Source organism: Malania oleifera, chromosome 8, assembly GCF_029873635.1.
Source record: "Malania oleifera isolate guangnan ecotype guangnan chromosome 8, ASM2987363v1, whole genome shotgun sequence".
In the NCBI taxonomy this organism is placed as follows: Eukaryota; Viridiplantae; Streptophyta; class Magnoliopsida; order Santalales; family Ximeniaceae; genus Malania; species Malania oleifera.
The window spans coordinates 101,054,551-101,069,145 of NC_080424.1; the positions used below are offsets into that span (position 1 = coordinate 101,054,551).

The 14,595-nt window shown below is 40.5% G+C and overlaps 1 protein-coding gene across 1 annotated transcript; it reads right to left on the reverse strand.

Moving 5' to 3' along the window:
* Positions 1-11,196: 11,196 nt before the first annotated feature.
* Positions 11,197-13,058, reverse strand: LOC131162264 (cytochrome P450 71A1-like). Its single transcript, XM_058118570.1, has 2 exons — positions 12,124-13,058; positions 11,197-12,021 (listed from the first exon to the last, which is right to left on the reverse strand). The coding sequence occupies exons 1-2, from the start codon at positions 13,018-13,020 to the stop codon at positions 11,401-11,403; spliced, it is 1,518 nt and encodes a 505-aa protein (XP_057974553.1). The 5' UTR covers positions 13,021-13,058; the 3' UTR covers positions 11,197-11,400.
* Positions 13,059-14,595: the final 1,537 nt, after the last annotated feature.

A 14,595-nucleotide genomic window follows, 5' to 3' on the forward strand; every position in this document is an offset into this window, starting at 1 on the left:
AATTAAATTAAGATCAATTATATAATTAAATAATTAGTTATTAAATAAAATATTTTTACATTAGATTTAAAAAAATTATTAAAATTAATTAAAATGATATATATAAGTAAGTTATTATAATATATATATATATATATATATATATATGATAAGAATAAGTTAAAATAATATATATAAAGTAAAGTAAAAGAATGAGATAAAAAGAGAAGAAGAAAGAATAAGCTGGAGAAGAAGCAGACACGGGCGGCCCCCCCCCCCCCCCCACTGAATATTTTTTCTGCGTGCCAACCATTCTGTCTTCGTCTCACTCCTTCTCTCAATTACTCGGCGAGTTTGTGACGGATCGGGAAACGAAAGGTGCCATTGGATTCTTGGTTCCGCTGCCGACATTTCTACTAGAGCAGATTTTTCATGGGAACGGCTTAGGTACTGCTCCTAGGGAAAGGTAATTTTTTCCCATTTTCTCAATTTCTCCGTTAATATGTAGTTAAATCAACGAACGGACACCACCACGAGGTCCTAGTTGTCGTTATCGTCATTTTGACGTAGGTAATTTTTCAATTGGGGTTTTCTAAACCCTACTCCAAAGTGAGAGTGGGATTGGAGAATTTGACTAAATTTAAGGAGATAATTATTTATTGGGTATTTAAAGGCCTAGGAAGTATTAAATTAATATTTTATTCACGAATAATTTATTGGAACTAGGAATTTAATTTCAGGGTCCGGGTGAGCGCCGCAGGTATTTTTCAGAGTCCCTATTGGCATAGTTCAAGAAACCAGGTAAGGGGAAAAATATATATTAAATCAAAATTTTTATGAATTTAATGAAAAAATAAATTGTGTTATATATACGTGCATATGTTTTAGTATGGGTAAAATGTCAACTGTATAAATTATATTTTTTTCGAGTTTAGGGCTGTTTATTAGATATGTATATGTGAAAATGAACTGATGAAAGTGGAAAATATTTTTAGGATAATTAAGTAAGAAATGAAAGGTATTTTCAGTATATAAACATTAAATATTGGTTGGCTTATTTTACAGGCACTGTATGAATTTTATTGCTAAATTGTGTGGCATGAGATTCTGTGCAAATATATGTTAAATGTATGAGATGCAGGCTAAGTAAAGCAATGAAAATAAAATATGATATGGACAATGTTGTCTGTGTATATTAAATGCAACCATGTAAATGTATGACAGCTAAAAGACAGTCATGTAAGCAGATCTAGCACACTTTTATGTAGACTAACTGATGACAACTAAAAGGAGTTGTGTTAGCAAATCTAGCACGTTTCTACGTAAACTAACTAATGATGGCTAAAGACCAGCTGTAGTACGAAGTAATGAAATGAAATGTTATGCAATGAAATGACGATGAAATGACAAAGGTAAATGATGCAAGTGGGAAAGAGTACGATTGGGCAAGGCATACCTTTCGCCTGAGGGCTTGCTGAGTAAGGCGAGTGCACTAGTAGCTACAGATGTGGCAGTAGCCGCATAACGTACTAGGGCAGAGGGAACCTACTTGTATGGGCGGGTAGATTTCCCTATCCTTAGGGCCTTTGCCGATAAGCTATTGTTGAACGGTGTGAGTACGAGATTAATCTAACACTTGAGGGCTTACTGAGTAAGGTGAGTGCCCTGGAATGCTTAAATTGTGACGTTCAGGTTGCTAAATGTATCAGAGCAGAGGGGTGCTACTTGTATGGGCAGGTAATCACCCCTATCCTCGGGTAATCTCGTGGGTTAAACATTTGCACGTGTTTAATTAGGATCAGGGAATGATTTCGAAAATTATGTTAAGGATTTTAAAATGTTAAAAATTATGTTATATATAAACTCATGTTGGCCAGACACTGTTTTAATATATGGTTTCTTCCCTTACTGACGTGTCTCACCCGAATATGAATTTATCTTTTTTCAGGATTTCCTCGAGATCGAGCTTTAAGAGCTCGAGATTTTTATAGCATTATTGAGGAATATAAAAAGTAAAGGGTACATTTCTATGTTAATTTTGGGATGTACAAAATTTATGTTTTATGTCTTTATATTTTAAGGCTATTGAGTAAGGAATAATTGTGAAAATACTGAATTATTTTGGGAGTTATGTAGATTTATGGAAATGCAGGTGTTGGATGATTTAATATGGATTATAGTTAGAATTAGTAAACTCTGGTATTATGTTATATGGAGATTATGATTATGTTTTCTACTGCGTATGTTATGTTAATTATAGATTATTAGGTACAACGCGCCGGACCCGGGATTAAGGGTTCGAGGCATTACACACGCAGTTAAATGCATTCCAGTACTAATTTCCACAGTGCATACACGCACCCATACACATCACACATGATCAGTAATCCTAGTGTCGTCACACCCTTTGGCCCGAAGCCGGCCTGCGACATACAGCGTTGGCCTGTAGCCAACCCTTGAACACGGTGTCACCGGCACATGGCTAATCCCCGACTCCTAAGGCATTGTACCGACGCTAAACTAGTGGATCCACACCCTTCGGCCTGATCTGCCGGAATAGGCTCAAACCCTCGGATATAAAGCCGGACACTCTTGCCAATCTATGGCCAGCAATTTCATACGCCCTCGGATATAGAGCCGGACACTCTCAGTACCTGTAACAATTTCAGAACCGCGTTCCTACTAGCATTTCAACATATCACACACACATGCATGCTCATATTACCAAACAAAGCACACCCATTTGGTAATCTAAATAATGGTTTTCCAAACAAATACAGTTTAAATAAGTCAAGACACGACCATCCCAATATCACAGTATAAATTAATATATACCCTCGGTTTTCAACAAAACCAAGGATGCAGCCCGTCGTCCCTTTTTTCCCAAAACTGTAATGATGAAAAACCCATAGTTTTCCCCATTAGATCCCCCCAAATGATTAGCCAAAACACACACAGGACCGTGAACCACAATTTCACCAAGTCCGATATAAAAAATAACCATTATAACACAATTTCTCCTTACCTTTTCCCTGAATAACAGATCCCAAACTCCAAGGGCCCTAAACAGTGAACCACGTTCCAAAACCTACAAATCACAGTATAGAATATACTCACAAGACTGTTTCCTACAAAACTACCGAATCATAAATGAAAACCGAGTCTTATCTCGATTTTATGCCAAAACCCAAAAATCTCCGAAACTAGTTTCCGATCCGTAGAAGTTGTAAAGAATCCTTCCACGATCGTCGTGGTAACTTCAGATTCCCGATTCCAGCAACGATCGGCGAAGAAATCTAGAGAGAGAGAGAGAGAGAGAGAGAGAGAGAGAGAGTAGGGAGAGTTCTAGAGAGAAAGAGAGATAGGATTGAAGTTTTCTGAATGAAGAAGTAATGAAAATTTCTATTTATAGCCCTTTGACCCAGCCCAATTCGTCGACGAAATGGTGTTCTCGTCGAAGAATCTTACACTGCCTTCGTCGACGAATCGGTGGCCTCGTCGATGAATCTGGGATCTCCGATTTTTCCGAGACTCCTCGACTTCTCCTCGTTGACGAAATCTGGCTTCGTCGACGAAATATGCCAAATTCCCATTTTGCCCCTCTCTTATTTATTTAAACCCACTTATCACGGTTCGAGTTCTTACAATCTCCCCTCCCTACAAAAATTTCGTCCTCGAAATTTGCCATCTCTCATTCACAGACTCATGCATACAATCAAACACATATATACCACTCTCGAGAAAAACTGGCAACCACTACAGCGTAGTTCCATCATACATATACACATACACACCCTCACTTATGGCGGAGGAATATCGTGGTTACATATACAATCGTCTCAGAAGTTCACAATACACACACACTTTCGACGACTAACCACCTATCCCAACCCACAGTAGGATCATGTATGAGTACTCAAAACAACTGTGGATACTTATGGCATATTTTCGTTTCCTGTTCCCAAGAAGCTTCCTCAACCTCGTGGTTTCGCCACAATACCTTCACTAATGGTATCTCTTTGGTACGAAGCTTCTAAACTTTACGGTCCAGAACCTGAACAGGTATCTCCTCATACGCTAAAGTATCCCCAATTTCCAACTCATCATAACTAATAACATGTGAAGGATCCAACACGTACCTCCTCAACATGGATACGTGAAACACATCGTGGACCCTCGAAAGTGCTGGAGGTAATGCAATCTTGTAGGCTACCTGAATCACTTGCTCAAGTACCTCGAATGGTCTAATATACCTCGGGCTCAGCTTGCCGTTCCTGCCGAATCTCATCACCCCTTTCATCGGAGCAATACGTAGAAATACCTTACCTCCCACTTCAAACTCCAACTCACGGAGACGAACATCTGTGTAACCCTTCTGCCAACTCTGAGCTGATCTAATCCTCTCCCGGATCAAACCCACCTTCTCAGACGCCTGCTACACGAGTTTAGGTCCTAACACCTGATGTTCACCAACCTCATCCCAACACAAAGGAGATCGACACCTCCGACCATACAAAGCCTCGAACAGTGCCATCCTGATACTAGACTGGAAGCTGTTATTATAAGCAAACTCTACAAGTGGCATAAATTGTATCCAGCTACCACCAAAATCTAACACACACGCTCGCAACTTATCTTCCAATATCTGTATCGTCCTCTATGACTGTCGATCAGTCTGAGGGTGGAACGCTATACTGAAAGTAAGCTTCGTCCCAAATGCCTTCTACAAGCTCATCCAGAATCGAGAAGTAAACCTCAGATCCTGATTTGATACTATGGACACCAGTACTTCGTGCATTCTTACAATCTCATGCATATACAAATCTGCTAGCCTACTCAAAGGATAGCCAACTTTCATCGGAATAAAATAAGCAGATTTCGTCAATCTATCCACGATCACCCAAATAGCATTTTGCCTGTGAAGTACTGGCGACAATCCGGTCACAAAATCCATGGAAATATGCTCCCATTTCCACACTGGAATAGGCAAAGGATGCAACAGCCCTACTGGCCTCTAATGTTCAGCTTTCACTTGCTGACACGTTAGACACTGCTCCATGAATTGAGTAATCTGCCTCTTTATACCAGGCTACTAGAAGGTTTTGTGCAAGTCCCGATACATCTTCGTACTACCAGGTGTACCGTATACATAGAACGATGCACCTCCTCTAGAATCTTCCTTTTGTTCTCATCATCATTCGGAACACGTAGTCTGGTCCTAAACCTCAACACACTTCCCTCAGAGATGTTAAACTCTGTAGCCAGTCCTTGTTGTACCTTTTCCCTAACCTTTGCCAACTCTGCATCACTAGCCTACGCGGCCTTTATACGCTCAAATAAAGTCGGTTGGACCACCAAACTAGCAAGATAAGCCTGATGATCACCAATCACTAGCTCTATACTCGAGCTCTCCAAATCCCATCTAACGTGACACTGAGTTATAATCGCAGATACAACAGTAGGTGCCAACTTCCGACTCAATGCATCAGCTACCATATTAGCCTTCTCCGGGTGATAATTGATCGTGCAATCGTAGTCCTTAAACAAATCTAGCCACCGCCTCTACCTCATGTTTAACTCCTTCTGCATGAAGAAATACCTGAGACTTTTATGGTCAGTGAAGATCTCACACTGCATCCCGTACAGATAGTGTCGCCAGATCTTCAGTGCATACACCACAGCAACCAACTCCAAATCGTGCGAAGGGTAGTTCTTCTCATATTCCTTCAGTTGCCGTAAGACATAAGCTACTACCTTACCCTTCTGCATGAGCACACGTCCCAAGCCTTTGAGAGACGCGTCACTATAAATCACAAACCCACCACCCCCTGAATGAATGGTCAACACCGGAGCAGTAACCAGCCAGTGCTTCAACTCTTGAAAGCACTGCTCGCAATCACTAGTGCACTCAAACTGCACTCCTTTCTTGGTCAATCGTTTCAGAGGTCCAAATGGTTTAGAGAAACCCTCTACGAACCGACGATAGTAACCCGCCAGTCCTAGAACACTCCGAACCTCCTGCATATTCTTTGGCCTTACCCAGTCGACCACAACTTCAATCTTGCTAGGATCAACTAGTATACCATCCTCAGTAACCACATGGCCTAAGAACACAATCTAACTTAACCAGAATTCACATTTCTTCAGCTTAGCATACAACTTCTTCTCCCGTAGAATCTGTAACACTAATCTCAAATGTTCCACATGCTCTTCCGTACTCCTCGAGTATACCAGAATGTCATTAATGAATCCCACCACGAACTGATCCGGGTACTAATGGAAAACCCTGTTCATCAGATCCATGAACACCACCGGAGCATTCGTCAACCCAAATGGCATGACCAAGAACTCATAGTGGCCATATCTCGTTCGGAAAGCTGTCTTCCCTACATCCTCCGATTTGACCCTCACCTAATGATATCCTGACCGCAAATCGATCTTCGAAAAGACCCGCGTCCCCTGCAACTGGTCAAAGAGATCATCTATACGAGGTAAAGGATAGCGATTCTTCATAGTTACCTTATTAATCTCACGGTAATCAATGCACATCCGCATCGACTTGTCTTTCTTCTTCACAAACAATACTGGAGCTCCTTAGGGCGAAAAACTAGGTCAAATGAATCCCCTGTCCTGTAATTCCTGTAATTGTTCCTTCAACTCCCAAAGTTCCACTGGATCCATCCGGTACGGAGCTTTAGAGATCGGTGCCTTACTAGGTAGTAACTCTATCACAAACTCCACCTTACGATCCGGAGGTAAACCGGGTAAATCATCTGAAAACACATCCGAAAACTCGCAGACTACCCAAATATCTTTGAGCTTCCACTCACCCCACGGTGGTTCCTGCACACAAGCTAGGTACCCCTGACACTCGTCCAAGAGTAACCTCCTCGCCTGTAGTGCTGATAAAATCTGTGGCGTCGAACGCACACACGATCCCATGAATTCATATTCCTGCTCCCGAGGAGGCCTAAACAATACTACCTTCCTACGACAGTCGATCACCGCGTAACTGGAGAACAACCAATCCATCCCCAAAATGATGTCAAACCCCGAGATATTGTATACCACAAGATTCATTGGTAGCAGCTTCCCTTGAATTACCACTGGGTAGTCTACCATCATTTTTCTACAAAAATATACACTCCCAGATGTCGTAGTAACAGATAACACCTCATTCATGTCTCGGGTCTCAACCCCACATTGTCCCACAAAATTCATAGATACAAAGGAATGGGTTGCACCCGAATAAAATAAAATAGAAGCTTTATTCGAAAGATACAATAAAGTACCTGTCACCACGTTCCCTATATGCTCAGCGTTCGCTGGAGTAAAAGAATATACTCTGGCCGAAACTGTATTCGTCTGAACGGTTCCCCGAGGTATCTAGTTACTCCCTCGGTCCCCACTGAATGCAGGCACATCTTGCTTTGGTGCACGACAATCACGAGCCATGTGACCAAGCCGACCAGAGTTATAGCAGTTACCCCCAATTGACCGGCACTCACCCTCGTGCCACCTGTGGCATCTGATACAACGACAACTAGTATGGCTCCCTTGAGAACCCTGGAACTTGGTATTCTAGTGGTAACCCAAGCCCTTGCTCCACTTCTTCCACGATCCCTGACGAGATCCTGTCTGAGAACAAGAAGGTAATGTCCTCTTCCTCAGTTCTTGCTCCACCTCGTCCTCTCGGATACCGATCTCAATCACCGTGGCTTTATCCACCAACACCGAGAACTCGCGGATCTGAAGCATACCCATCAGTCTGCGGATATCCTTCCTCAAACCCTTCTCGAACCTCCGAGTCATCTCATACTCGCTCGAGATCATACATAGTGCAAAGTGGGACCGCTCTATGTATCGAGCCGCATACCCCTGTACCATCAAACTCCCATACGTCAGACTAGAAAACTCATCTACCTTCACATCACGTACAGAAGCTGGGAAGTGTCTATCGAAGAACACCTCCTTAAAACGGCTCCACGTCATCACCTCAGGACCAGCTCTCTGCTTCTCCAGCGGACTCACCGCAGTCCACCATCGACCCGCCTTCCCAGACAGCTGGAAAGTAGCATAGAGGACTCGCTGCCTATCCGTGCAGTGCAGGACTTCCAGAATCCTCTCAATCTTCTTCATCCATTCCTCTACTGTCATTAGGTCAGGTCCTCCAGAGAACGTCGAAGGATGCATGCGTGTGAACCTCTCAATGGTGCACCCCGCAGTAGTAGGAGAGCGCTCGTGTCTCCTCACACTCCACTCGATCTCCTGTAACACTTGCCTCGTCAAACCTCGAGGCACAGAAGGAGACTCATCACTTATAGTCTCCTTAGAGCCACTTCTCAAGTCATTATCCTTGGGCTCCATTCTGCAACACAATAAATATCTATCAGTATCCCTACGACACATATAGTTAACACAATGATCTACACTAATCGTGTTAACTAGTCCTTGCCAAGTCTAGGTTTGTCCTATCACACCGACATGAAATTCATCAATGATCTACCTTACTTTTACTGGAATCATCATCTCAGGAAAAATACAGAATACCGTTGACAAATCCCGGTCTAGCAACCGAACAACCCTCAACCAACTCTACCCATATCCACATCCTATACTCTGGTATGTACTCACAACTAAGCCTAACAAAGTCTACAAGATCTAGTAACCTGGTTAACTCTGATACCAAGCTGTCACGCCCCAAATCTCGAAATGGGACCCAAGGGTGAAAATGTAATCTAACTTGTCCCCGTATCCAATAAAACATCCAAATATACTGTACAATGGATGAGGGTCCGACCCCGTGGGGTTCCCAAGCATCCTAAACACAATTATATAAGTAGAGAAAAAAGGTCATTTTGTATATATGTACAGTACCATACCAGAGTCTATATAAGAGTAGAACACAAGTTCTATAAAAAACGCACAAACGGGTGCCCAAATACATCTCAAAATGGCAACCCACCAAAAATACAGTCCTAACACTTACCTAAGCGCTAACCGCAGTACATCGGCCACTACGCTCCTTACACCAGGACGCTAGTTCCAGTTACTCGAAGGACCTGTAAAAATGTACGTATAGCAGGGGTGAGACACCTCTCAGTAATGAAGAACACAGGTTATATCGGTGTGTGGCATTTGAGTGTTATCATGATACAATATACACACAATTAAATGCATTCCAGTTCTAATTTCCACAGTGCATACACGCAGCTGTACACATCACACATGATCAGTAATCCTAGTGTCGTCACACCCTTCGGCACGAAGCTAGGCCGCGACATACAACGTTGGCCCGTAGCCAGCCCGCGAACACGACGCCACCGACACATGGCTAGTTCTCGACTCCTATGGCATCGTACTGGTGCAAAACTGGTGGATCCACACCCTTCGGCCTGATCTGCCGGAATAGGCTCACACCCTTGGATATAGAGCCGGACACTCTTGCCAATCTATGGCTAGCGATTTCATACGCCCTCAGATATAGAGTCAGACACTCTCAGTACCTAGAACAATTTCGGAACCGCGTTGCTACTAGCATTTCAACATATCACACACATATGCATGCTCATATAACCAAACAAACCACACCCATTTGGTAATTTAAATCATGGTTTTCCAAAAAAAATACAGTTTAAACAAGTCAAGGCACGGTCATCCCAATATCACAATATAAATCAACATATACCCTCGGTTTTCAACAAAACCAGGGATGCAGCCCGTTGCCCCCTTTTTCCTAAAACTGTAATAATGAAAAAGGCATAGTTTTCCCCATTAGATCCCCCTAAATGAGTAGCTAAAACACACACAAGAGCGTGAACCACAGTTTCACCGAGTCCGATTTAAAAAATAACCAATATAACACAGTTTCCCCTTACCTTTTCCCCGAATAACAGATCTTGAACTCCAAGGCCCCTAAACAGCGAACCGAGTTTCAAAACCTACAAATCACAGTACAGAATGTACTCACAAGACTGTTTCCTATAAAACTACCGAATCAGAAATGAAAACCGAGTCTTACCTCGATTTTATGCCAAAACCCAAAAATCTCCGAAACGAGATTCCGATCTGTAGAACTTGCAGAGAATCCTTCCACGATTCTCGTTGTAACTTTAGATTCTTGAATCCAGCAATGATCGGCGAAGAAATCTAGAGAGAGAGAGAATAGGGAGAGTTCTAGAGAGAGAGAGAGAGATAGGATTGAAGTTTTCTTAATAAAGAAGTAATGAAATTTTCTATTTATAGCCCTTTGACCTGACCCAATTCGTCGACAAAATGGTGTTCTCATCGACGAATCTTACACTGCCTTCGTCGATGAATCGATGGCCTCATTGATGAATCTAGGATCTCCGGTTTTTTCGAGACTCCTTGGCTTCTCCTCGTCGACGAGTCTCTAAATTTCGTCGATGAGAAGAACAAAAGCTTCGTCGACAAAATCTGGTTTTGTCGACGAAATATGCCAAATTCCCATTTTGCCCCTCTCTTATTTATTTAAACCCACTTATCATGGTTTGAGTTCTTACAAAAGTGATTTAGGATTATATTTGGGATAATGAATTTCAAGTTTCTGATTTAAATTTTTATGGAACTTAATATAATTTATATCACATTTTGTCCACATTCACATAAATCTAAATTTAATTTCTAAAACTCATGCTGAACAAACATATATTCTAAGGATAACATTATAAAAAAAGTTAGTCATAATAACTTATTTATGAAAAAAAAATTATAACAATCTAGATAAAATTTGTAAAGTTTTAAATATTTTGAGTCAAACAATCTATATTCCTATTTTCATGCACAAATTTAGCACTTACATATACATTTGATTCTTGAAATTTCTTTTCATGACACTATTAACTAAGTTTACACGATTCCAACTCTTTGATGAGTTGAAAATGACTTACATATCTAACTTATGTTTGAAATAACCCACGTATTTTGTTAATTATTCAAATTAAAATTGAACATTTTGGACTAAAAAACACACAAAACACAAAACCCCTTTATGTCATTCAAATGGCCTTTTTAAGTAGGCAACTTTTTTATTTAAAAGAAGAAGAGAAAAAGGACAAGAGATACTTATCTCCCCTGAGATTTGGTAAAAAGACAGACTTCCCTTGAAATTTCAAAAATAGCACTAACATCCCTTGAGGTTTCAAAAATGTCACATACCTCCCTCGAAATTTGCAAGGCATGTACAAGTTTCTCCTGAAAACAATAATCTTTTTGCAAGATACAAGGAGAGATTTGTGCCTTATTGGCAAACCTTAAGAGAGGTCTTGAGAATTCATGAAAGCTCATTGGAGGTCCCAATTTTTGAAACCTTAGGAGAGACTATTGTCTTTTCACCAAATCTCAAGTGAGGCTAATGTCTTTTACAAAAGAAAAAAAAAAAAGAGAGTAAGATACGCACATTCATCTTGACATAGGTACTAGATATTTTTTAGCCAAAAGGCAAAGAGGAACTTTCTTGTGCACTGCAATGCCAGGAATCCCCTCAGTGTCGACGTCTTCTTCCTTCATCCCATTTGGCAAGTCCCAATCAAAGGAGTAAAGAAGATTGGCGAGTGTGAGTTCAATTGTCTTGGCTCCGAGATGCACACCAGGGCAACCTCTTCGACCAGCCCCAAACGGTATTAATTCAAAATCTTGTCCTTTAAAGTCTATAGAACTTCCTAGGAATCTTTCAGGCAAGAACTCTTCTGATTTTTCCCATGATTCGGGATCCCTTCCAATGGCCCATACATTTAGATATACAATGGTCTTGGGTTGAATCTCATACCCATCAATAGTGCACTTGTCAATTGTTTCTCGAGGAACAAGCAAGGGAGATATAGGGTGTACTCTCATAGTCTCTTTCACCACAGCTTTAAGGTATGTTAGTTTGGGAAGATCATCTTCATCTACGAAATCTTCCTTTATCAAACTTCTAACTTCTTCTTGTGCAGTCTTCATCACCCTAGGATTTTTCATTAACTCGGTCATTGCCCAAACTATAGTGCCTGCACTTGTGTCTGTTCCAGCAACAAACACATCCTGCAAAACAAGCAATAATATAATTAGTATAGATTCATTATACTAGCAAGTTGACATTTTAATAAAGGACCTGAATTTCGGATGGGCTATGCACACACATACCAAGATCAATGCTTTAATTTGCTCTAAAGTGAGATCAGTTGTAAATAATTGATCGCTTCTCATTCGGAGTAAGATGTCAACAAAATCTTCTCGCTCAGTTCTCGACCTCTTAGGATCGAGATGCTCATCAATAATTTCTTGGAAAATCACATCCAATTCCCTAAAATTTTTATCCAGCCTAACACATAGGCCAGTTAGTTTGTCCACCCAACCCATAAATGGGAAATAGTCCGACACATAGAAGCTGCTGGCCAAGACCTCAGCTTCATTGAGGAGCTCGTGGAAGCTATTTCTTCCACCCTTCCCATCATACCTTTTACCAAAAGCAATTCTACAAATTATGTTGTTCGTAAGAGACGTCACCATCTCGCTCAAATTCACTTCTCGTTTAGGAGAAGAAAATGTAGAGATTTTATTGACGAAGGCTAAGACCTCTTCTTCATGAACGGGTCGAAAGGATTGTACCCTCTTGGTGCTTAAAAGATGAAGAACGCAAAATTTTCTGATTTCCCTCCAGTAGCCGCCATACTGGGCAAAAATCACGCCCGAGCCATTGTAGGTTAGTTTCTGCTGGCCGAACATGGAAGGCCTTCCGGAGAATGTGAGATCATGGGTTTTCAAGGCTTCTTTGGCCATTTTTGCAGAAGATATGACTAAGAGTGGCACAAGACCGAGCCTCAATGACATTAGGGGCCCATACTTCTTGGATAATTGGTAAAGGTAGAGGTGAGGGGCTGTGCTGTATTTCATCAGCTGGTGCAAGTTGCCGATGAATGGAATGCCGGGAGGACCTGGTGGAAGAAGCTGTCGCCTCTCCTCTCTTTTTCTGTGCCCTTGCAGCAGAAAATAGAAGAGGAAGGCGGAGATCAAGGGTAGAAGGAGAAGATGGAACTCCATGCATGCGAGGATAAAGCTAGCTTAGGTTTGGCTGCTTGCAATATTCCTTGCACTCAACTATGGTGATGGCGGAGTCCTTTAAATAGACATCTAGCTGGTGTGTGCGGAACGCAGTCGCTGAGTAGCAAGTAATAATTTAAGAGGAAATTTGCAGATGCCAGTTTCAATTCGTCATTTGGTTACTTCGAATTCTATCTAATCGCATCACCGTCCAGTGTTTTGGTGGCAGATTCGTCAACTTTTTTGTGCGTAGCGGAACCAATATTTAATTATTTTGGCATTCAAAGCAGTGATATGTTTGCATAGAATCAAGTTTTTTTGTGGAGAAATTACTGTTAAGGGGCTCCCACCGTGGAGAAATTTTAAGGCGATTCTAAGAAGAAGTTTTGTTGCCGAGGCTGAGTCAAAATTCATATTTATTGTTTATTCTCAAACATCAAATCAGTGATATATTTGCATAAAATAAAGTTTTTGTGGAGAAATTATTGTTATGGGGCTCCCACCATGGAGAAATTTTGCACTTGTGATGTACGCATATATATATATATATATAGCTAGTGTCCCATTCTATCGGCGATATATATATATATATATATATATATATACATATAGCTAGGGTCCCATTCTATCGGCCGTTGTAGAAGTCTTCCTGACTATATATATATATATTCAAAGGAAGATATATTTATATTCAAAGGGACTGCTAGTGTCACATTCTATCCACCCAGCTCTAGCAGTCCCCTTTGAATATATATATATATCTATATAGCTAGAGTCCCAGCCTTTGAAACTGCAGGGCGGCCTTCCCTTTGCTTTTTTATGTTAACTTTCAATTCATGGTGTTTTTGTTTTTTTTTTTTAAATTTATTATTAATTTATAATAATATATTAAATAATACTCTGACAAATTATTCCTATAATCACGCTCACGTAATCACTACTTAGACCCAGCAGCGAGATTTAATGTGCATTCAATTTTTTTTATTAATAATCATAAGTATTCCATTTTCAAAAATCTTTTTAACTGCAATTTATAACATGAACTTTTTCAATTTTTTGTTTTCTCCTTTTTTATTTATAATAATAATAATAATAATAATAATAATAAGGATGACGACTTGCCACACTAGAAAATAACCCAATTGATGAAATGCAGATGACTTGCCACACTAAGAAATAATCCCAATTGATGAAATCTACGGTTCTTATCTTCTGTCATTTACCACATATGATAACTTGAGAGGCAAGCTTTTATGACAATACTAAACTTAACACTGAGGTTAAAATTAGAAAGGCTATTAGGATGTCAATCTTAAAAATGCAGGTGACAAAATATTTGATTTGTTTTTTATTGTTGTAGTGTTGTATCTTCTAGGGGCACTTTTTGAAGTCTAAAATGTCAGTGCTGATTTAGATATTGAAACGTACCCAACACACTCTGATATATATTGAACACATATAAATATTGTTGGCCCTATGTGTCATACCCTTGTTTTGATCGTGACAAATATTTTGGTATTTAATGTCTGTCAAGTTTGTATGCATGTTTATATTAGTAAGATCATTTGATGGCAC